The sequence below is a fragment of the Osmerus mordax genome, chromosome 1, assembly GCF_038355195.1.
Source record: "Osmerus mordax isolate fOsmMor3 chromosome 1, fOsmMor3.pri, whole genome shotgun sequence".
NCBI lineage: Eukaryota > Metazoa > Chordata > Actinopteri > Osmeriformes > Osmeridae > Osmerus > Osmerus mordax.
In genome coordinates this window covers 21,521,432-21,546,751 of record NC_090050.1, presented here as the reverse complement: position 1 = coordinate 21,546,751, position 25,320 = coordinate 21,521,432, and the positions used below count along the sequence as shown (strand labels likewise).

The following is a 25,320-nucleotide window of genomic DNA, read 5'->3' as shown; positions in this document are numbered from 1 at the left end:
CTCCGTGTATGAGGGAGAGAGTGCGGAGAGAGAGAAAATAGCTCTGGCGTGCGCAGGGATGCGCTTGTGTTGCACTCATAAAAAGTAATTGACAGAATCAGATCTGTCCATGAGGACCTCTTGTTGATTACGGACCTGACGCTAAAGCTGTGCACCGAACACGAACCTTTCAAGATGTGTCAGTGTGACTCCGGTCAAAAAGGTAGAGCGGGATCCCTTACCGAAGCTGGGAAGCTCTTCCTCAAACACACCACCTTTCACGGCTTGAGACATGTCTTTCTCAGCGGATCCTATCCCCGGAGACTTGCCTGGCTTCTGGCTTTCCTAACTGCTCTGGCTCTCCTCTTCACCTGGTCGTCTAACCGGGTACGGTACCTGCTCTCTGCACCCGTCCACACTAAGGCGCATATGGTGAACGCCAAACGGCTTGTTTTCCCCGCCGTCACGATATGTAACCAAAACCTCTTGTTGCCGCGACGCATGAACAAGCCGGACATATTCAGCGCTGGAAGGTGGCTTGGACTTTTGGGGAAAAACTGGCAAGTCTCCCCGGGCGCAAGGGAGGCACTCACACCTCGAGGTGACGACGGCAGTATGAGCAACGAGCCGCCGTGGTCGCCGTTCTCCCGCATTTTGGACTTCAACCACTTTCTTCCGCCTCCGCGCGAATCGCAGCCGTCCACGAGGCAGCTGCTGGACCGGTTGGGACACCAGTTGGAGGAGATGCTGCTGTACTGCAGGTTTCAAGGGGAGCTTTGCGGGCCGCGCAATTTCAGCACCGTAAGTTTGTGGACAGCGCCACAGTGAATCAAATTAAAGTTGTCTGACGTTGACTGCAACAAGTTGTAAACTACATAGGCTACTGTAGGTTAACCTAAATACCCCTGTGTTGTAGAAGTGCTGTTGATGCCGGTCTGCAGTACAAAGTAGCCTATTAAAGGAAAATGTGAATTGTCCAGAATACGAATACGACACAGTAGCCTTTACGATTATAGGAATTGACCCCATCAAGAGCAGGCGACTTATTTGTTTTGATGTCCACTCTGCCGACACTCAGTTGGGATGTTTGAAGTTTGAACCTTATGTTCTTCCTTTCATGTTAGAACAGGCTCTTTATTCATGTGAACAAAGGAGTACTATCTAACCATTTGTAACAACAGATGACCACTTAATGGAAACTAACAGATCCAATCTGTTTTTTGTTTTATCTTATGAAATCATTTTCAAGTGATGAAGAATGTAACATTTTTGATTTGTTCATATAAGAATCAGAAGCCATTAGTACATGCCAGCCCGCAATGGACTTTGGATGTGTTTTAAAGCTGGGTTAGGCAAGTTTTGCGAAGCTAGCTATTTTAGCTCCGGTTTGACACGATTCAAACCAAAATATCCCACCCCTCCCTTCCAAGCCACTTCCACAAAACGACAGAAATGCACATTGAGTGCAGGGGCAGAGTGCATGCAGTTAGACAGACAGGCAGCCCGTCCAATCATTAGTCAGGGTACGGCCTGACGATTTGTTGTGTTTATTACAGTGTTGCAACGCCCACAGATGTCAGATTGATTTCATATTACCGTCAAACCTTTATATGTATGCTATCAAGATTATTTTGATACCCTGCTCTTTCAATTATGTTTGTAGAGATTCATATGTCAGTACCAGAGTTCATTGTGAGTTCAGAAAGTTCTAACAGCTTCCATATAATAATCAATTTACTGCTTTTAACACATTATGGTCTCAACAGATGGGTCGCTCAAACACACACATATAAGTTGAATTGCTTTAACTCATTCCTTAATATAAATAACAATGCCACCCTGGAAATTTGTTAGCTTTTTTCCATCATAGCTGACTAAGGTGTCGTTTATGAGACAATCTCCAGTTGTGTTCTTAAGCCAAAGACCCCAGAGGGAACCCTGGAACGGTCAAGTAAGTAAGTAAGTAAGACTTTATTTATATAGCACTTTTCATACAAGAATTGCAGCTCAAAGTGCTTTACATAAAATCAACAAAAACAATAATACAAGTGTTGATCTAAAACGTTTAACCAAACTAGCCGCACTCTATCTGCGGTCTCTCGAATCCATCTTAGATCCGAGCTGCCACTTGCAGTTTCTAATACACAAACATGACATGGGGGTAGACAGGACGAGACTAGAAAGTTACAGCATAACATGAGGAGAGAGGAGAGAAAAAGGCAACACCCAGACAATGCTCCTAGAGGAGTACAGTGTGGGAACAGACAAAAACCTCAGCACATAAGCACAACAACATTTACAAAAACACGTGACTTGCAACGGGGAGTGGGGGGGGTAGACAAGCAGCATCTGGACCTGCAGCCATGGTAGGCGCTGGACAATTTCCCCAGGGTGGGCAGCCACCCTGGGGATATCTGTAGTAGGTGAAAGTTAATGTGTGAGTAGGTCTGGGTTGGCGCCCTCGACCTAGGCCACAATCAGTCCGATTCTCCCTATGCAGATTGTGTTGGCCAGGAGACATCCTTGGTCATGACCCGGGCAGAGACCAAACCACAGATGTGGGGGGGGGGGGGGGGGGGGAGGGAGGAGCAAGATAGTCTCGGCTGCAGCCGTTTCCTTAATTTTCCGATATACAAAGCCAGCGCCTATTCCAAACAGCAGAAAGCCTGTAATCATGGTTCCGAATATGAAGATGTCTTCGAGAAGATGGTGTCAATAGCATTGAGAGACCAGCTAATTAATTCCATGCTTCTAGTTTCGGAGAGTGATGATGAGAGAGTATCTTGAGACAAGACAAGACACAATACACAGCCAAGCAGGGAAGGTCAGGGAGGGGAGGATAAAATGCGACCGCCTTCGTCGAGAGCAAAAGAAAAAAAAAGTGAGGAAGGAACTAGTAGTGCAGCCCAAGCAGCAACACAGCTGTGATTCACCTATTCATATGTCAAATCTTCTTTAATGCTATCTTTCTCTGTCTCTGTCTACCTCAGCCTTTCTCTGTCTCTCTCTCTTTCTCTCTATACACACACATACTGACACTTACAGTCTGTATATACAGTATACTCTCTGTATACGGACTGTTATTTTATTGGCTTCCTACTGTTGCTACGTTAATATATGTCCACAAACAAAGACCCCAGGAGACCAATCCAACGTTAATGAAGACTTGTGATTCATCTGCCAGCTCCTCTCTGGCCTCTCAGAGACACAGGGATTATGAGCTGCTGGTCAGACTGATTCAGCGGCCAACTGCCGCTGGTTCCTCTGTAACATGACACAGAGCGATAAAGGACGGACCCCTTTTCCTGCAGAGCAGAAATACAGCCAGTTGGACTGAACTCCCTTTCTCTCTCTCCCTTTTTCTCTCTCTCTCCCTTTCTCTCTCCCTTTCTCTCTCTCTCTCTCCCTCTCTCTCTCTCTCTCTGTCTCTCTCTTCTCACTCTCCCCCCCCCCGCTTTCTCTTTTGAAACGTATGGATAATCAATGTTTGTCAGACAGGTTAAGGGGTGGAAGAAAGACAAAAGGAGACAGGGTATAGAAGGAAGCCCGGGGAGAAGTTAGGATATTGACCTTCTCACAGGGAGCCCCCACGGCTTGCCCCTCTCTTTACTTGGGTCCATCAGACCGATCAATTCCCCCCCTTCCCCGTTTCCTTCCTTCAGCTGAACCCATTCCCAGCCTGATCCAGTCTGACTTCAGGGCCACAGCAATTGATTTCAGTTGCTAACCAGTCCTCATGAGGTGGAACGCCCCCCTGCTTCATGCAGCTGAATTGATCCCTGTCTTTAGCTGTCTTAACTCATGGATCAGATGTACACTAACTCACCCTAATCACCATGCCAACAGTAACTCACCCTAATCACTACTACTAAGCCTATACTAGCTCACCCTAATCACCATGGCCTAGCCAACAGTAACTCACCCTAATCACTACTACCTAGCCTACAGTAACTCACCCTAATCACCACGGCCTAGCCTACACTAACTTCATGTAATCACTGTGAGCTATGCATTGCCAGCCTCAAAATGAGAGCACAATTGCTCAACTCCAAGTATTGCTACGTAGGAATATTCTCACTTACAATCGTAAGGTTGCATTCACTGGCATGACTTACAGTGCATTCACTGGCATGACTTACAGTGCATTCACTGGCATGACTTACAGTGCATTCACTGGCATGACTTACAGTGCATTCACTGGCATGACTTACAGTGCATTCACTGGCATGACTTACAGTGCATTCACTGGCATGACTTACAGTGCATTCACTTTGGCAAGTATGCAGCATTAGCACCAGGTTTCGGTTGATGTGTCGTATGCAGCGATACAGTGGGAAGCATGTCGCTGTGTGCATCTGCTTCCTCTTGTGTGGACATGGTGTTGCTTTAGTGTGGCCCTGTTGATCTTCAGATCAATAAGAAGATGAGGGTGACCTCCTGCCAGGCTTCAGGGCATCTTCCCTTTAGCAGCTCGAGCGTCCTTGGAGCCATTGTCCCGTAGAGAATAGCCCCAGGCCTGCCCAACACCCTCTGGAACATGTCTGCGAATTATGCACGTTAAGAGTTACATTTCTGTGCAAGTGTGTGCGTGTTGTCATGTGTGACCATCTGCCAGAGATGCGAGCTGTGGATCTTGTGTGACTGAATCCAGTAATGTTATGTGTCACACGTGAGCGCCAAATCCGATTTCCACACGACATTAGATCACAGTTAACTGTGGATGCAACACGTAAATAACAATGCGTCTCAAAATTGTATCGTCACCAGATATTGTGCTCGGATTTCGCCGCTTGCCAGAAAGCGGTTTGTGAAAGGACCGCATATAGATGCCATCTAAATCATGATATTATGGCTTTTTACTCGGTCATCATTGGATGCAGTCCACTTGATGTGGTTGTAGTACCTGTCATCCCAGCCGTGCTGCCACCTCTGCTGTGTGGGAGCCGTGTTGTTCAGAGGGAGCGACATGCTGCCGTTGCCACAGGAGAGGAGTCTCACGGCTTTCGCAGCACAGGGTCCCAAGGTCGCCCACCCGCCCTGCATCGCAACAAAGTCTGCTGGTTACCACAGCAACTCTACCACAGCACGGCTTCATATAGACTTTCAGTCACCTTGTACCATACGATATGTACGATACCAACCACATTGTAACCACACATAAACAGGCACATACACACACACACACACTCACAAGTTCACAAGCACACACACCCACATGCATAATAACATGCTCACACACATACTCTCACACACACACACACTGACTCACCTCTCTTATCAGTCTGGTCTTGGTGATGCATATCAACCTGCTTCCAGCCAGACTCTGTAAACAAAGAGAAGCCAGCAGCCAGTCGCTGTCTCCCATGCAAAACATTACAATAAGAGCACTCAGTAGCCTGCTCATACACATCTGACGAGCTTTTGTGAACCATGACGTCAGTGGTGGAGCCAGAGCTATATTGGAACAGTATTAACAGCCTAAACACAGCGACAGCCTGGGCATTGGTGTGAGGTTGTTCACTACTGGATTTCCTGTCTACTTTCAAACTCAGCAACATTCATCATGTCTTGATAAGGGTCCCATTATTCCTCCCTCCTGTGGTTTTCTGTGCAGAAGGATAATCTATCTCTCTGGTGTACGTGGGACGTTTCTCTGACGAGGTCATTTCCTGGTTTCACTCTCTGGTGTATGTGAAGAACCGTAAACATGATCCGCACGGCGGGCCGAGGATAGGTTTCCCTTCCGTCTCCTGAAGGCCTTAGTGTTGGTCACGTGCTGTGCAGATGAGTAATGCAAGGATGGATTGTGTGACTACAGTCGGGGCGGGGGGGCGGAGCGGTGGGCTCGCTTTCAGGATCTGCTGTTGGCATTGGTGCTCCTGTTGTCCCAGGAGTCATGGCTGCCTCCTGTGTGCCACCTCTCCCCAGGCTCTGCTTCAACACACGCACTTCCTGAAGGTCACGTTGCACCTGCTGACAGATAGCTGAGCTTTCTCCTGCAGATGTCGTTTGTCTTGGTTCCAACCCATGCCTGAGGAGATCACATGTAGGCCCATGTTAATGCCATTGTCATGTTATTATAATCAGGGTTTTTTTTCTCGTATTTCTTCGCGCCACTTGATATTTCAGAGGAACGTTGTGGATTTCACGTCTGGTGTTCGTCTGTCTTTCAGCACGTTCTCAAGGATTATATCACCATAATAAGTCATGTCATGTTTGAGTCATCAGCTCCACTTGTAATTAACCCTCTAGGTTTTTGTCAATTTTCACAGCCTGTTACATCCAGATAAGATATCTTGATTCAACACCAACGTACAGTTTATCCACCTGCTTCCAGTCACACGTTCCATGTGTATTATCGGGTTGTTAGTGAGTCATGGTGTTCTATATTGTACTGTTCTGTAAAAGAGTGGTCACGAATCACCCTTATCAAGGAGCATGTAAAACCATGCTTCATCAAAGTTGTTTGTAATATCCCAACCGAGGTCTCTTGAGTGCTTAGAATTAAGATAAAAAGAAGAATTTAGCTAAATTAACTTTCTGACAGTGCCTTTTGTCTGTTTTCATCATTTAAATTAAAGAAGGACTGAGCACTGCAGTGCAGCCTCACTTAGAATGCTTTCCCTTCATTCAGAAAAAAGAATAGTTATGAGTGTCAACAAACAAATGAAACCAGTGTCCCTTTATTTCAAGCACTATCACAGAGGTCCACGCAGATGCCCACTGATCGGCACCCATAACCAACGTAAACCTTCAAGGGAGACTCCCAGGAAAACGGGAGACGAAAGATGGAACGGCACAATAGCGTCTGGTACACGGAACCGTGCGGGTGATCTGGATCCTGCAGTCTGTGGTCCTCCTTCTCACGCTGGGAGCCTCAGAGCAAGCAGCTTCCCTGGGGCGCGGAGTCACAATGTGGAGGGTCATTCCATTATGTTCCTCTCCGTAGCCAGCTTTCCATTTCCTGGGTTCTGTAATGAGGTTACTGTGGTTAACCCCCCAGCTATCGTATCGAAGCCCAGCAAGCCTTGGGTAATGCGACCGCTTTCGTTTATAGCAGGGCAGCATCGGTTACAGCATGCTGACTATTGGAGTGTCTCACTGTGTTGGACAATGTTGGTCGATGCCTTGTCCGGTGTGGTGTCCTGTCCTGCAGTTTGCTTTGAATCTGCTGTCTTTCTGTTGTCTGTTTCAGATCTTCACACGCTATGGGAAGTGCTACACCTTTAACTCGGGCCAAGATGGCCGCCCGCTCCTGGTGACCATGAAGGGAGGCATGGGGAACGGCCTGGAGCTGATGCTGGACATCCAGCAGGATGAATACCTGCCTGTCTGGGGAGAGACCGGTAAGGCTTACCTGATTGGTCCATTTCGGTTCACCTCAACTCAGCTCAATTCAGTTCACTTAAGTTAGATTCTGGTCAGTTCACTTAAGTTAAGTTCGATTCTGGTCAGTTCACTTAAGTTAAGTTAGATTCTGGTCAGTTCACTTAAGTTAAGTTCGATTCTGGTCAGTTCACTTAAGTTAAGTTAGATTCTGGTCAGTTCACTTAAGTTAAGTTCGATTCTGGTCAGTTCCCTTAAGTTAAGTTATATTCTGTTCAGTACTCTTAAGTCTTAAGTTAAGTTTCAGTTCACTTTGCGTCTGTTCACATCAGTTTAGTTGAAAAATGTGGGTTTGATTTATCTTCGTTGCATTTGGTTGTTTCATTCAACTGCAGTTCAGTTCTGTTCAGGAAAATCAACCTTTTCTTGTCTGTGATCTTTATTCATACAGAAGAACTGAGTTCTCGTGATATTATGTTGACATAGAAATGTCACTTTGTGACACATCTTCTTTTTTTTGTTACTTAGATTTTATTGAGTTTTTCTGTGAAAGACAATGGTACTGAACAACCAGACAAGTACAAGGTTAAGTGTCGGCACGACAACATTCATTTTGTACATCATATTATTGTGACATGCACTACAGCATTCCCATACATATATTGACATAATATACAGCAGCAGAAAGGAAAATGAAATGGCATTAGACATCAAAAGTCAATCAATAATCACAATCCTACTTAAACTTATACAGATTCCATTTTGTGACACATCTTCATAAGAATACCCATAACTCTCTAACTCTACTGATGATTAATAAACGCCGTAATGTCAAATTTAATGGTGTCTTTGGAATGAAAATTCCTAATTTCTAACGTCCTTCTTTGGTCAAATGTCATTTGAAATTTGTGTGACATTTTTAAGTGCCATTTATTAGCACAAGGTGCTCAAAAGTACTGTGAGAGGGTGTTACATAGCTAAAGGACGTAATTAAGACAGAGAGAGGCTCTTATGATTGACAGGCCTCTTGCCACAGTATAAATCATGGTCCAGAAATGTACACAGGACACAGTCCAACCACAGTAGGAGGCATTATCGACTGAACCTCAATCAAGACATATAGAGATTGATTTACGAAATGTTCTCCTGATAGTGATATGACGCTATCACTTGTCAGCCATGTTTACTGTCTGCATGCATCATACAGAACCAATGGAAGAAGATGAGAAAAATCAATGATGGGACTCGGTGTCTACTTCTCTACACTGTCTCTTTGTGACAGCTCACATAAAGCTAGACTGCGTGAAATTGTTCTGAGAGTATTGTGTACTGAGCTGTATTTCACACACAAAAACTCTGTCGATATTTACATTTGAATTCCCGAACTGCCTTTAGGGCTACATATCAATATTTTAACTGTCTAAGGATGACAGATTGCGAGGATATGAAAGATGGCCTGGATTCCTTAATAGACGGCTCGGCTTCAGCTCTAGTTATATTATGTGTTGCTAACAGCCCGAAGTGAACACTGTGTTGGCAGTGACACAGGCTGGCTCAGTCGCTGACTCCTCAGGAGCTGAATGTAACTGGGAATGTCTGTTGCCCTCCTTATCAGAACGCTCCCGCAGAATTCAAGTCACATTCACCTCTAATTGAAAAGAGAGAAGGACTGTAGGTTCAAGAGACGTGTTATCGGGCTTTCAGAGAGAAGTCAGGAGAGGCCAAAAAATCCTGGATTGTTCCGGCACTCTAAACCAGCAGTTCTGCTTCCTCATGTTTTTAAGGCTCCTTGGGGTGCGTTTATTCAAATCGTGTATGAATATTTTATAATTACACATTATATTGACATGAATATGACATGAATTTTGACATAAAGCTTCCAACTAATAATTCATGTGCCCCAATGGTAGTTGATTAATCCCCCAAAAATTATCCCATGAAGAAATGATATCCTGCCAGAATTAGCAGGATTTACGATAAGTAAATAGCTAAACTAAACAAGTCATCTTTGTTTTCCTCCATCTTTAATACCCCAGCAAGCTGTCGCTCTTTATTTGGGAGGCGCCACCTACAGCAAGACAGTGTTATGACAGAGAAGTTTCCATGAGTTTGATAGTTAGAGACAGGAAGTGCCCAGGCTGTTCACTAATATGGCTATGCTCTCACAATCAGGCAAGACCATCTGTTGTCATGCTGTAGTGCAGAGAGCCAGGGAGAAGGAAACTGTCAGATCCTTTGCTTGTCCTTTTACCCTTCTCATCATTTATAGATTTGTATCCGTTCGTTCAGTCACGTCCCAAGCATGTCCTCAGAAGCATGCGGGTCACTTGAGCTCAGGGAGACTACTGGCGACTACTATTTTCCTTTAAATTAATATATCCAATCATATTTTTGTACTTTATATTTATATATTTATAATTTATAATTTATATAGATTGCACACATTCATGTGCTGAAAATTCCCCTTAAGATTCTGGTCCTGCTTCCGACTTAACGTCTCTCTCCTGTCCGCAGACGAGACGTCATTCGAGGCGGGAATAAAGGTGCAGATCCACACCCAGGACGAACCGCCCTTCATCGACCAGCTAGGCTTCGGGGTGGCCCCGGGCTTCCAGACCTTCGTATCCTGCCAGGAACAAAGGGTAGGTCAAATACGCCATGAAGGGTGAAGTGTGAGAGGATTTATTTCAGAGATTTACCTCGGAGACCTATTCGTGTTTGGAATATGGCATGGTGGATAAATCAAGCACATGATTAGCGAAGAGCAGGTGGACTGTAGGAGCTAGCTTGACCGTGGCGTGTTTTGGTGTGTCCGACCTAAACGGGTAATGATTTATGTTTCCTGAGAGGGTTTAGGAATCCAGTGAGTTCTCACCTTGATGGACTGAATCAGTCTTACTGGTGCATGCTGGTCTATTAAAGCACCTGGCTGAATATTAAAATGAACCCATGTTCCAATTAGTATTGGGAAAGCTTACCAATCTGGACCACTTGCTAACCCTCAACTTAATTAATTATCATACCTTGCTGGTGATAGACGTGCATTAACCACACACACACCTGAATCATGAAAACTGGAAAATGAATTAACAGACTACCTACGTCCTCTTGTTTATTTGAGTGTGTGGGTCTGTGTGTGTTTTGTGAGTGCATGTGTGTTTTCTGCTGTCATGACGCTGCAGTGAGAAATGCATGCTGTCAACGTCAGTCTGTCTGAGAGTGTGTGTGTGTATTTTCCAATCATTTCCATCTTGAACCGTTGCCTCTATCTCAACCCCATTCTCTTCCTCCCTCTCTTTCTCATAACCTCCACCCTCCCCCGTCTCTCTCTACCTCTATTTCTGCTTTAGCTCCCGTTCAGCCAACCTCTTGCTAACGTGATTGTCCTGTGGTGTCAACATGTTAATGAAATTCAGAGTTCTGTTGACCAAGCAAGTTATCACACACTCGTTTTTTCAATGCATGTTTCCCTCCCAGTCCTGTTTCCACCTTTCTATGTCATGAATAGAAATGCTTTCCCCTCCACTTCCATTTCCTTCACTTTCCATCTCCATTGTTATCTCTCTCTCGACGCGGCGTAGATCATATCCAGCTGATCACGTCAACCTTGTTTAATTAACATAAATTAAGCAACAGCACGATTAGAATGACATGATTCAATTTTTGTATTCTTGCTGTAGACTGGTCTTCAACAGCTACCATCCACCAACAATGTTCCACACCCACACCCGCACACTCTTACTCACCCACACACACACATTCACATAAAGACACACGCACACACAGATTCACTCATACGCACGCACGCACACACTCACCCACTCACACATCTAAACTGGTAGTCACATACAGTAAACACCCACTGTATCAATCCTCCACTTGCACAGTCCACAGAGGAACATGAGTGAAGATGGGTGGTTTGGGATGGCTACATGGTGCAGTACCAGTGGAGGGGGGAGGGGGGCTTGGGATATGGGAGGCTGGGGGGGAGGGGGGCTTGGGATATGGGAGGCTGGGAGGCTGGGGGGCTGGGGGGAGGGTGCTGCCAAGCATGCTGGGACTATTACTCAGCTGGCTGGAGCTGCAGGCAGGTACGATACAGATTATGAGCTGGTCTGGACTGACCCAGAGAACCTTCCGGTACTCACCTCCTCGTTTCCACCCGGGTCGGGTTCAACGCTGTGTGCCACTCTGTGCATCCCACCAATCAATCTCGACAAGCTCATTAATGACCAAAGTGTGGTTATTAAGTTACGTAGTACATCTGGTGTTGGTGCTGTCACAGAAATGTGTGTGGGGGGGTTTATTGCATGTGTGTGGCATTCTCCTAAACCACTGCATATGATAACATGGTTTAAAGTTTTAGGCATCCTCAATTTCTCGGTCCTTGCACATTCAATGGAGCACCGTCTAATTTAATCTCTGAAATGCCCTTGATGTCTGCTCTACATGTAGTTTCTGCACCATGAGGGCCTGCGGAGCCTGACAGATAGTACACAGAATAATATACAATGTAATGTAATATATACAGTTTACTAGTTGCTTTAGTCAAAGGAATTTAGTTAAGTTTAGTAAATCTTTACACATTATCATCAAAGGAAGTGTGTAGTAACCATCAAAGTAAGAACACAATATAATAAACATTATCTTAGGATTGAAACAGATCTAGTAATTGGGCAATTCACTGGCAGCTTGGCCCATCATTGATTGACTGACTGATGTATGGATTGGTTTGGAGATTGGTTACATTTAGTCATTCAGCAGATGCTCTTATCCAGAGCGACTTACAGTAACAGTGGTTAACTGACAGATTGTTCCCCCCCCAGCTGACGTACCTGCCTCCTCCTTGGGGAGATTGCAAGTCGACGCCTATGGACTCGGACTTCTTCAGCAGCTACAGCCTCACGGCGTGCCGTATCGACTGTGAGACACGCTACCTGGTGGAGAACTGCAACTGCCGCATGGTGCACATGCCTGGTAAGAGCCTCAGCCAGCAGCCCCAGGTCTCCACGCTGCCAGGTGTCTGGGCCAGGATCCAATCCTCGTCATGCAAGCGAAGTGCCCGTGTCAGCCTTCCTGCTGTGAAGGGGTTCAGATTCTGTTAATCAGCCAGTCTGTTGCTGGGTTGTGCTGGTTCTGGTCAGCTGGAGGTAGGGGGCGGGGTCATGCTGTCAGGTGACTGCATGACTGCAGGTGACTTCAGTGGTAAAAAACCATGGTTATGTAAGTAACCTTAGTTACTTACATAACATTGTCTTAAATTGGGGAAAGTAGCTGGTCGGTGATACAGACTGACAGTCGACAAATATTCTGCAGGATTGAAATGGAAAGTACCCAAGGAGAAAGTTCTTCATCTCGAGCTTACTCTGTAATCAGCCAGAGTGTAGCCATTAGCCGGCACTAGTGATTTGAATCTGGCAGTTTGTGCTCGAAGGTCTAACTGTGATAATGCCATCCTCTCAGAGAGTTTCTCCCAGCTGCACACACACACACACACCTCACCTCACCTCACCCAAGACCTGTCTGTTTCATAAAGATGGATCTGAGAGTGTACCCAAATACGATGAATAATTACAGCAGGACGATAATTGTCTGTGTCCAGGACACATTGTTTCCTGGCTCTGATACGATTGGGGACTTGGAACATAGTGTGTGTGGGAGAAAGGAACTCAAGTTAATGAATTCAATTTGGAGATCAAATATAATTCAAGAAAAAATAAGTAATGTAATGACAGACTGACGTAATACAATTAGAAGGCCAAGTACGCATCTCGACTCGGGAATCCGTCATCTCTCCGGACTGATTTACAATAAAACGGTACCTAACTCAAATAAGCAGACCCAAGTACAGCTCCGACACTACTTACGTGCTGTCTCTGTATTCATGTTGAGTAACATCTGACTTGGGTGGCACACTTCTACATGTATTGTAGTTTACTTTCCTAACTTATTCCTAAAATTGTGTCGCCGAGTGAAATTGGTTAAACAGCCTACTCAGTTGACTGACTGCCCACCCAACCCTTCCGGATATCTGGCTTCTCAGTGGAGTACCTGGCCATGCAGCGGTTTCAGGGAGGGCGTGTCTGTCAGTTAGATGACTTTTAGTGATGGAGCCAAGTGAGGATGGAATCAACGTATTGAGCGAAAGTCCTGTGACACCTGTTTGACACCTGTGTGACACCCGTGTGGAATCTGACTTCCTGTTTGTGTAGGAGATGCCCCCTACTGCACCCCTGAACAGTACAAGGAATGTGCCGATCCTGCCCTGGGTAAGCACCACACCACACACACACACACCCCTCTTCCTCCCATCCAGGGTTCTAAACCGATTTTTTGAGGGTTCTCCCAAAAGCAACCAAAGAACCCTGTATGGTTGTGAGTGGCACGGGTCCCCTGGTGACATGTTTGGTTCCTGACCTCCAGACTTCCTGGTGGAGAGGGACAACGACTACTGTGTCTGTGAGACTCCGTGCAACATGACACGCTTCGGCAAGGAGATGTCCTTCGTCAGGATCCCCAGCAAGGCATCAGCCAAGTACCTGGCAAAGAAGTACAACAAGACCGAACAGTATATTGCGTAAGTCCCTTTCTGGTAACTGTATGAACAAACTTGGTTCCGGTGTTAAGCCTCCAGACTGATCAGGTGATCATACCGCTGTTAAATATCACGCACAACCAATCATACTCACCAGTGTTAAGAGGATTGTGTTTTTAATACCAGGAAGTCATCTGACGTTGCTGCTAAGAAAGTGTGTCACAGCAATATTTCCTTCCTTGCTGCCTCCGCCACAGATTCCACATGTGGTTGTGTCTTCAGGGGGTGGGGGTGTCTGTCTGTCTGTCAGGGGGTGGGGGTGTCTGTCTGTCTGTCAGGGGGTGGGGGTGTCTGTCTGTCAGGGGGTGTCTCTCTGTGTGTCAGGGGGTGGGGGTGTCTGTCTGTCAGGGGGTGGGGTGTCTTCTCTCTGTCTGTCAGGGGGTGGGGGTGTCTCTCTGTCTGTCAGGGGGTGGGGGTGTCTGTCTGTCAGGGGGTGGGGTGTCTTCTCTCTGTCTGTCAGGGGGTGGGGTTGTCTGTCTGTCAGGGGGTGTCTCTCTGTGTGTCAGGGGGTGGGGGTGTCTGTCTGTCAGGGGGTGGGGGTGTCTGTCTGTCAGGGGGTGGGGGTGTCTGTCTGTCAGGGGGTGGGGGTGTCTGTCTGTCAGGGGGTGTCTCTCTGTGTGTCAGGGGGTGGGGGTGTCTGTCTGTCAGGGGATGGGGGTGTCTCTGTCTGTCGGGGGTGGGGGTGTCTGTCTGTCAGGGGGTGTCTCTCTGTGTGTCAGGGGGTGGGGGTGTCTGTCTGTCAGGGGGTGGGGGTGTCTGTCTGTCAGGGGGTGTCTCTCTGTGTGTCAGGGGGTGGGGGTGTCTGTCTGTCAGGGGGTGGGGGTGTCTGTCTGTCAGGGGGTGTCTCTCTGTGTGTCAGGGGGTGGGGTGTCTGTGTGTCAGGGGGTGGGGGTGTCTGTCTGTCAGGGGGTGGGGGTGTCTGTCTGTCAGGGGGTGGGGTGTCTTCTCTCTGTCTGTCAGGGGGTGGGGTGTCTCTCTGTGTGTCAGGGGGTGGGGGTGTCTGTGTGTCAGGGGGTGGGGGTGTCTGTGTGTCAGGGGGTGGGGGTGTCTGTCTGTCAGGGGGTGGGGTGTCTTCTCTCTGTCTGTCAGGGGGTGGGGTGTCTCTCTGTGTGTCAGGGGGTGTCTCTCTGTGTGTCAGGGGGTGGGGGTGTCTGTCAGGGGGTGTCTCTCTGTGTGTCAGGGGGTGTCTCTCTGTGTGTCAGGGGGTGGGGGTGTCTGTGTGTCAGGGGGTGGGGGTGTCTGTCTGTCAGGGGGTGGGGTGTCTTCTCTCTGTCTGTCAGGGGGTGGGGTGTCTCTCTGTGTGTCAGGGGGTGTCTCTCTGTGTGTCAGGGGGTGGGGGTGTCTGTCTGTCAGGGGGTGTCTCTCTGTGTGTCAGGGGGTGGGGGTGTCTGTCTGTCAGGGGGTGGGGTGTCTTCTCTCTGTCTGTCAGGGGGTGGGGGTGTCTGTCTGTCAGGGGGTGGGGTGTCTCTCTGTGTGTCAGGGGGTGGGGGTGTCTGTCTGTCAGGGGGTGGGGTGTCTTCTCTCTGTGTGTCAGGGGGTGGGGGAGCTCTCTGCCGTGGTCGTATAGACCTAGGGCCTCATGTACGTACATTTACAACGTTATTAGCGCCATGGCCAACCCGCAGATTGCGCACGCTGTGATACTTCAGTTTACGTCGTATTTACGAAACCTGCAGTTCATTGGGTAATCAGCGCCTTTCTCCGCCCACTATACCATACACGTGCAAGCATTTAAACGTGCAATTGAATGGGCCTCCTTCTCTCTTTCTATCATAGATCAGCCACCAAAGTCAAAATAGCGAAAACAAAGATTTGGTGATAACAAAATTGATGTGCTTGTTCATGAGGTAACAGCGAATTTAAATATTATACAAGGCCAGAATTCCACACCGACACAATGAAATGCAATCTGGACCAAAATTACAAATTCCAGTAACTGTAATATTGCATGGCTGCTTAATCTATAACGCGTAATGATTTTGTATTCACTCAACTGAAAAAGTGTGATCCTTGTGGCAAAAATCCTTTCAGATCATCTCCTCGGCCTAGGTCTTCATCTTGCTCGGATTACTGCTGTCATGTCACCAGGAGGCATATGCAAGGGGACCCGCGTGCATCCAGGTTTACACCTGCTTTTAAGAGGCGCAGAATTTTGACCGCAAAATAGAGACGCACTTTCATGGGCGGTTTCTGTACATACTGCAAAATACATAATTAGGCACACTTTACGCATCCCCTCCCATCTCTTTATGGGAAACTCCCACTTTCCCCTTGACCCTCCCGTGAATGCATATGCATGACACGGAAAAGCGCAATTTGCCATTTTCTGTTCCCGTGACAGGCAGTCTGCGCTTTTACCTCAGTGTGGAATGTTTGTACATACCTCGCCATGCTTTTACGCGCAAATTGCGAAACAAATACGCCTGAAGTGGGCGCAGAAGCGTTAGTACATGAGGCCCTTAGTCTCATGTTGGGTTTCTGGAGTAGAGAGCTGTTGAACCAGAACCATACGGCCACAGATGACTTGTCTGCACTCAGTCAATTAGTTATTTATGCTAAAGTACTGCCAGAGTTCGCCTGCTCGAAAAGTATTAACTAATGCAATTTTCTAGATTTAAATGTGGATGTGCCACTGTTGTGCTGCTGATGGTTCAAACAAACCCAGATTTATTTCAAAGCTGTTGAGGCCACACGGGGGGGGATCTCATTTGAAACTGTCAGGGGCACTGGAAGCATATCACCAACAAATATAAATTGGCCTCAAGGCTTGAGGCCCCACAGAAAATATAAAACCATAATATTATCTACCCTGGCCCAATCTAATCCTAAACTGTTTTTCGTTTTGATATTATCCCAGTCTAATCCTCCAGTCTGAAAAGCTTAGAAGAGTCAAACCGGGCCAATTGACAGGTTTTTCAGATCTGGATATAAAATCTGTTTCCCTGGTTGTCCAGGAGTGAGGAAGTCTGGAGTGGTGAGCGTGCCCGCTGCTGACAGAATGTGACAGATATCAGTGCATGTTGTTGACAACGCTGCCTAGCTCTCACGCCTGACCGCTTCAGGAAATAAGGAGCCAAACCGCAAAGGATGTCAGACAGTTACACCGAAACACAACATCAGACGTCCAATTAAGATGCATCCGAGACACAGGAGGGAGGACGTTTATAAATTTTATTTCTTGTAGGTGACAATATAATTATGAACAACAAGGACAAGTGCTTGTTGATGGAATTAGCCAATAGAAGGAGCTCGTGTTTATTTTTGAAAGCAGTCATTGTATGTTTAAGATGCCAGTATGTTGTTTGAAGTGATTGTTCGACCTCCAAATTGTCACGATTTAGTTGTTTCAATTTTGACAAAAAAATGTTTTGTCACATTTACTTTGAACCTTTTTGCACACCCCAAAGACTATTCCAACAAAGGGAAGCAGCCGTTTTGATCTGAACTCTGGTTTGAAGTCTGACTTATCCCGAAGCAAAGTCCTTGTACTTCAGTACTCTCTGGATATTACGAAAACAAAGTGGTGCAAGCTGCCTGAGGCCTTACACTGATCCCAGCTCGTAGTTCTGCAGACGGAACCCGGACCCTGAAATAACACAGTGTGAAATCAAACAACTGTCATTGGTTTCCCTTGTATTCCTCAATGGCTGGAGATGAGCCGGAGGCAGGTTAGTGTGCGACGTGGCACATCTGTTCTCTCATCTGCAAATTAGAAAACAAACAGATCCCAGACGCACAAACCTTGCCAGTCGATGCCTTGGTTTAGTGAGAAAACGGCTGTGAAGTGCACTCACTGACTTTTAACTGGTGTCTCTTTTGGCAGGGACAACATCCTGGTCCTTGATATCTTCTTTGAGGCTCTGAACTATGAGACGATCGAGCAAAAGAAGGCCTACGAGTTTGCGGGCCTGCTGGGTAAGGAGGAGGGGTTAAACTGCCCCACCGGGGATCAGAGGTTTCTCCCCCAGGGAGCTTTCCCTGGGATCGGACATTACGGGGGGGTTTGGGGGGGTCTGACCCCCTAATTAAGACTTGGACCCCCCCCAAAAGAGGTAAAAACAACAGGGGGGGGGGGGGGTCGATACACGCCCTGGAGAAGAAGTTGACCCCCCCAATTGTCATTGTATAATTCGCACTCAGCTGATGTCACTTCTTCTAGAAGACTCTACTGACGTACAGTCAGTTCACATACTTTAGACAAACGCACTTGCTTAAAGATTAAGATTGCTTAAGTAAATGACCTAAATGTATATATAAGTGGTTGCTAAGCAAAATAATAATATACTGTGTATCTATACTTGAACAAATAATACTGTTTCTAGAAGGATACATGAGCAAATTCCTCCTGTTTTAGCCTTTGGATGAATGTAGAGGAATGTAGAGGAATGTAGAGGAATGTAGAGGTGGGCCTGCTGATTTAATCTTGTGTGTCCTCCAGGAGACATTGGCGGTCAGATGGGTCTCTTCATTGGAGCCAGTATCTTGACTATCCTGGAGCTGTTTGACTATCTATATGAGGTAGGACATCTCTTTCACTACCTCTCCATGGCTCCATGGCTCTAAACTTCATGTCCAAAAGAAAAACTACTGACTGGTTTCAGTTCAATCACTTTGTGCTCAATCTCTTGATTTCTCTTGTCTGGCACAGTGGAACTAAATGGCTGCTCTCTAAAAAATGCTAATCTCACCCACCTGAGGTTCCAAGCAGACTCTAAAGTATTTTAAACTGTATTTTGACCTTGGTCTGCTACCATGGATATCACAGATAGGGGTGTTTTCTCAGATCTGAAAATGATTGCTGGTGTAGAAATGTTTTTCAAGTAAGAGGTTCTATCAAAAAGTTCAATGAATTTACTTTGCCTACATACGTCTCTGGGATCTGCAGTGTATGTTGAAAATGATTACTTGGATAGATGGGAAAAGTTGTGTGAGTTTGTTTGCAGGTCACTCACTCCCAGGTGCCAGCCTCTTAGATGCGTCATTGCAGCACTCTGACAATGAATACATTAACATTTTCATCATACTACATTTTAGATTCTGTTTATTGTAATCCATCTCAAGCTTGGGCAACCATTCATATGAATCTGGTCTTCCTTTCTTCTTTCTTTTGGTTACATTTGTAAAATGAAGCAGAATATTTTACCTAGATGAGAGAGAAGGAGATGTACTGAATCAGAATCATAATGGGTTTTATTCTCCATGCAAGTTTGCACAGACAAGGAATTTACTTTGGCAGGAAGGTGCAAACATTAAACATATAGGAATCTAAAATTTAAATATGAGGACTAACTATACTAAGGGTGCATAACTAGCAATACTAAGTGGAATTAGAATTAAATTCCACTATTTGTAGGCCAGTCTATTCAGGTGCCAAACACAACAAAACACAAATACATGTAGTACAGTATTATAGTCTATGGCTTTGGCACTGTTGCTGCAGGTGATATTCTACTGTGTGTGTGTGTGTGTGTGGGGGGGGGGGGGGGGGGGGGGGATAGTATGTTTCTATGTGGCTTGTGTGTGTTTCTGAGTGTTTCATAAAGATTCACTTGGCTCCCATCCATAAAGTTTGACGTCTGTCACACGCTGAAAGCTCAGCAGTAAACATTGTTTTTTTCTTGCAGGTGATCAAGTACAAGCTGTGCCGCTGCTCCAAGAAGAAACACAAACGCAGCAACAACAACGACAGGGGAGCGGTTCTGAGCCTGGACGACGTCAAGCGCCATGTCAGTACGCTAGGGCAGAGAACTCGCCATGACTGACACTTCCCTTACACTAAGACTGACAGGCTGCATGGGGGGGGGGGTGAGAGGGAGCAATTGGGAGTGATTGAAAGTGTGAGAGTGAGTGAGAGAGAGAGAGAGAGAGAGAGAGAGAGAGAGAAAGAGAGAGAGAGAGAGAGAGAGAGAGAGGGAGAGGGAGTAAGAGAGTGTGTTCGTGAGAGAGAGAGAGGGAGAGAGAGAGAGAGAGAGAGAGAGAGAGAGAGACAGAGAGAGAGACAGAGAGAGAGAGAGAGAGTAATGAATAGGGGTAAAGGTGGCATGGTTTGAGTTTAATCACAGATGGTGGACAGGGCCGGCAGGGCCAGGATTAGAGCTCAGAAACTGTGACAGCCCCTTGATTTCCTAGTCTAAATGAAGTCAGTCAAGTCTAATTGTTGAGTCTGGGTCTGGGGATTGAGAGAGAAACCGCCTGCTCTTTACAGTGACTCATTAATTATCCCTTTCATCCTCCTTTACTCCTGCTGTCTGTGTCACGGTGCCTGTGTGTTGAAGACAGTTCCTTTGCCCTTTTTCTCTCTCTAAGCTTAGGACTGGCAACCCATTTCCTGTTTTTACCTCTCCTTTGTACTTCGGTTTCCTTTCCATGTGTCCTAACATGTTTCTACTGGCTGTGATATCTTACTAGTCATTCTCTCTGTGTTAGTGGATTCTACCTCTTGCCGTGTAACACAGCCAGCCTCAATAGCTTCCACGCAACAGGACTCCTTGTAATACATTTACATTTAGTCATTTAGCAGACGCTCTTATCCAGAGCGACTTACAGTAAGTACAGGGACATTCCCCCGAGGCAAGTAGGTTGAAGTGCCTTGCCCAAGGACACAACGTCAGTTGGAATGACCGGGAATCGAACTGGCAACCTTCGGATTACTAGCCCGATTCCCTCACCACTCAGCCACCTGACTAATACCAATGATGAAAGACCACGTTGGGTCATTTAGCTGCCTAACCCCATGTGCTTCTCCCTATGCTCCTTGTAGGCTCCCTGTGAGAACTTGAGGACACCAACCACGTACCCTGCCAACATGCTACCTCACCACCCGGGACAGGGCAACTTCGAAGACTTCACCTGCTGAATCGCCCAATCAGAGCCCAGTGGGGAACCCAGTGGTGTCCAACCAAAGTCGACCATACACCAACACTGTCCAGTCAACATGGATTCACGCATAACAAAACAAAACAAAAACAATTTTAATAGGGAAACCTTGACAAACTATAATGGAGATGACAAAACCGACAACAACAAAAACGAAGCAAATAAAATATTCCAGACGTGAAAAATTCGGAGCATTTGAAGAATTGGAGCCGCTTTATAAAACGAATACACTTTAGATTGTTTATCCCAGTGTTTTTGGAATACTGCCGCAAAGGAGACTGTTGAAGAAGCTCTGCAGATAGAAGATAGGATCACTGCAAACTAGAGCGCAGTTCAACCGAGCAGCTTGCCTTTCTAGCAGCGACAGCAGCAGACCTGAGTGTCTCTGAGGCCTGGCCTAAGGGTTAAGCCTACTCCACTGTGCATGTAGCAACATCTCTACCTACTGCTGTGTCCAACAGGACTCACTGGACCTCATACGAGAATGTATCTCCGTAAGGGGTTGAGTAAACACGCGTGTGAGGAAGAGTGGTAGAGGTATGTGGTAGATATACGCAATGTCTACCATTTAGTGTTAAACGTATGGTGAACGTTTTCAGGCCCCATCGTGTAGATGCATGCTTGTATCTGTCCTGTGCATGTATTTTTGTTGTATTTTTTTTTTTACGTTTTATTATTGCCAAGTTTGCCTCAATGATATACAGGTAAAGGATGTTGATGCTCCCACCTTACTAGTGTGTGTGTGTCTGTGTGTGTGTGTGTATGTGTGTGTTTGTGTGTGTGTACGTGCGTGTGTATGTGTGTGTCTATGTGTGTGTCTGTGTGTGTGTGTATGTGCGTGCGTGTGTGTGTGTGTGTGTGGGGTCCTATTTGGTCTGACTGTGTGCATAGCATTTATCAATGGGCAGAGCTTAATTTCAGCAACAGGCCTTTTTTTTTACTCATGAATGTATGTTTGAGTTGTGAGATGTTTGTGTGGCTACTTACATTTCATTTACCATTTGCTTCACCGAAGGGTTTGAGGTGGCGTCAACCATTTAAATGAGCTCTCTATTGATTGGTACAGTAAGGATATGGGTGTTGGATTTTACTATTATACTATATATGTTCTAGTCGCAAATGTCATATCAAAGCACAATACCACCAATATGTAGAGGTGATGTAAAACTAAAGTAGTATTCTTATTAATATTGTCATATTATCAATGTCTTTTTTGATCATTACTGTATTTATCTGAATCATTTTATTAATTTCCTTTAATACAAAAACATGCATATTGCCTGGTAGTCCAGTCTCCATCTTTTGAGGTAACAGACTGTGCTATTTATTTACAGTAACAAACAATAATAAAATGTAAATATTATTTTAAAAGTGGTTGTTTTATTTATTGTCATTAAGAGATTTACTCTGAATTCAAGGCTTCTGAGACTAGTATGTAATGAAGCTGTATTCATTGGTGCCATAGCATATTATACCTCGCTGCAATCCTTGCTCTGCCTTGTTGTTTAATTGTTTTCATTCCTGTGAATACACTATAGACTCCTTTCATCACATTTAGCTGCAGAAGCTGATTAGGTATGTAACCCTTCTTCTCAGGCATTTGCCTGAGTAATCTGAATAATCTTCAATTATTAATATGATCTGACATTTTAATTTATTATTACATTTTGCATTAGCTAGACAAGGTGCTCCAGGTGATGAAGCACTAAGATCGATATTACTGCCTACCTCACAAGCCTTCCATTTAGTGTTGTTCACAGACTGTTAGACAAAACACTCGTGCTTTGCAGCTGCAGCTGCAAAATGTAATTGCAGATATGGCCTGCTTTGTGACAACAGGATGGATGGGAAATATCCTGCTCTGAGTTTTATCAAGATTGCTTGATGTCCAGCCAGCCAGCAAGCCAATCAGACCACTTTCTGAAGGCGTCTTCACTACATCTGGTCTAGCCAACTGCCAATGTGGGGTGGGAAATATGGTTTAGCTGCATCAGTTCATGTGGCTGGAGCTTTTAGCTACCTTTCAAACTTCATCTTTGTCAAACCCACATCGCATGGGCCCCAGCCTAACACCTCAGTCTCAGACAATATAGCACATGGGTATGCGATAACAATTGAAAAATACAAAATTCTTTACTACTATTTGTCACACCTAATTTGTAGTATTACATATATACAAATATGTCATGCAATGTAGGATTCTGGCTAAGGGAGTCTGAACTGACATCAGCGACCACTGGACATTATAAAGTCTGATGAGGACTGTAGCGCTTCACGTTAGCTGAACAACGCTACACAAATGTTTTGTCCTTTTTACATTTCTTGATCTAAACCTATTTTCTCTGGAAGGAGATGACACACCCACAGCGTATCAGATAGGGAAACCTCCCTCTTGATAAGGGAATGGCTAGTGACAGCCTGACCTGCAAACCTTATGAAAGCTTTTGACCTGGTTGGTCTTTTTTTTATTATTATCTCAAATGAAACAACTTATCTCAACATGACTGAAATAAAGGTGAAATGGATTCAATATAAATCTACCACAAGTCATTTTGGTTGCACCTCCCTAGACCCACAGAGTCCACTGGTGATGAATACCCTCTCTATCCAGCATCCTGATTCACTGGGGTCACACCAGCGTAACTGATTATAATCCCTGTGATCAGTGTGGATGGATGGTCCAATCCTGGCTGTTGCAGCCACAAAGATGTGACAGAACTGATGATGAGATACTTCCTCCATTCATTGTTGCTGGTCCCACCAGAGCCCCACCCAAGGACTCCTGTCAGCCATAATCACTTATGAACATCTCCCTGTTTTCAATTCCTGACGTTGGTCCTTTTTTTTCTAGTACATTAATGTATTTCTTGTAATGGTTGCCAAGACAATAAATTAATCAAGAATAAATGATGGTGCTCGGTCCTCTCCCCCGAGCGGCCGAGCGTTTGTGTCTCAGCGTGAACGCTTGTCTGCCTGCCTCTCTGAAGATTGGAGAGGGTCGGAGACAGGAGAGCTGCCAACAACAAACATCTGCTTCACTCTGTGCATCCTGATGATGCCCGTTAGCCCTCCGAAGGCTGTCTGCAAATTCCTTTCATACAGCATCTTTGAGTAGGAGTGCTAATTTACGCCGCTATACACGACTATAGCTTCACCAGGAAGAATGTGATTCATAAATACTGTATTTACCAGGGAGAGGGATATGTGTAACTGCATGCATGTGTGACTTCACATCATTAAATGCAATACATTTTGTTTTAATTTTGTTCAATGTTTGATCCCTCATGTGTGTCCCTCAGCAAAATGTCATGAGAGTCAAAGGAGATATAGCAGTGGTCTGATGCTTGGTCAAATGATAGTGCTTTCTTATCAAATCAGAAAAAAACATCTACTGTAAGTGCTGTGCTCTTTCTTCTATTTGATTGTAGGAATATGGAGCTCTGCATTTGAATGACATTTTCCATTAATATAGAGACCTGATCTCGTCCTTTAGTCAGCATTGGAATTCTGAAATGGAATTCTGATCTGTTGAGACCCAGACAGTTTTACACCATCTTATTTTGCCTCAAAATGTGATGTGTTTTTTGTAAATAAAACGTTATTTCCTCACATAGTATGTGTTTTGTTTCAACAATCATGTCAGATCCCCTGTTTTATCCCAGGGATCATTTATCCTGTCAGATATGGCAGTGCAATTAGTGAGCCAGACGTTTGTCATAGATAAGCTGTAAAGATCCTCAGGGCCCAACACAGTATCCTGCTAGTTAAGAGGCTTAATAATTATAGAGGAACTATGATTTAGAGAGCACTGAGAGAGAGAAACAGAGAGAGAGAAGAGATAGAGAGAGAGAGAGAGAGAGAGAGAGAGAGAGAGAGAGAGAGAGAGAGAGAGAGAGAGAGAGAGGGGGAGGGAGGGAAAGGGAGGGAGGGAGAAAGAAATAAAGACAGAAGAGACAGACAAGCATAACTCAAATGATAAAACATATTTGATTGTCCTATCAAAACCACAAAACGGAGCTCTTAAAAGGGACCATGGACATTAAACAAATGCACAAGTTACTGCAGGACATGATAATGTATTGCTGGTGCATTAACTGTGCAACCTTAACGTCACCAGCCATTTGTTCGATTTGTTGGCCATTAAATTAAAGTCGCAACAACAAAAAAAGGTTAGAAAGATTGAAAAAATATTTTCGGATTGTTCAAAAGGTTTATAAAAGTTTGAACAGATGCTGCGAAAAATATTTTCAGTAAATATTCTAATAAACAGAGATGTCAACATGTCTGAAAATAGAGACATTCCTAATCACACATGAGGAAGATGTTTGAAATTGTCGGGGTCAAAAAGGATTCCTGGTGTCGCGTATGTGCTGCATGTTTATGGTGTCTTTTTGTATTCATGAATTAATATGATGTGAGGTACCAGCTAAAACCTGGTAATAATGGCTACTTTTTACTTAAGTAGGCTATAAGTCAGAGCCTACACTTATTTACCTTAACTTGAGTGAAAAAGTGTAGTCAGTACTTCAACTTTTTAAACATGA

The 25,320-nt window shown here is 45.3% G+C and overlaps 1 protein-coding gene across 1 annotated transcript in view; it reads left to right on the top strand.

The window, feature by feature from the left end:
- Window positions 1-22,108, top strand: part of asic1b (acid-sensing (proton-gated) ion channel 1b) — a 34,034-nt gene extending 11,926 nt beyond the window's left edge. Inside the window, 9 exon segments of the mRNA XM_067230878.1 lie at window positions 7,175-7,325; window positions 9,820-9,947; window positions 12,132-12,282; window positions 13,518-13,574; window positions 13,729-13,882; window positions 17,724-17,815; window positions 18,339-18,418; window positions 19,525-19,626; window positions 20,661-22,108. Coding sequence (XP_067086979.1) covers window positions 7,175-7,325; window positions 9,820-9,947; window positions 12,132-12,282; window positions 13,518-13,574; window positions 13,729-13,882; window positions 17,724-17,815; window positions 18,339-18,418; window positions 19,525-19,626; window positions 20,661-20,756 — 1,011 coding nt within the window. The 3' untranslated portion in view covers window positions 20,757-22,108.
- The last annotated feature ends 3,212 nt before the right edge of the window (window positions 22,109-25,320 follow it).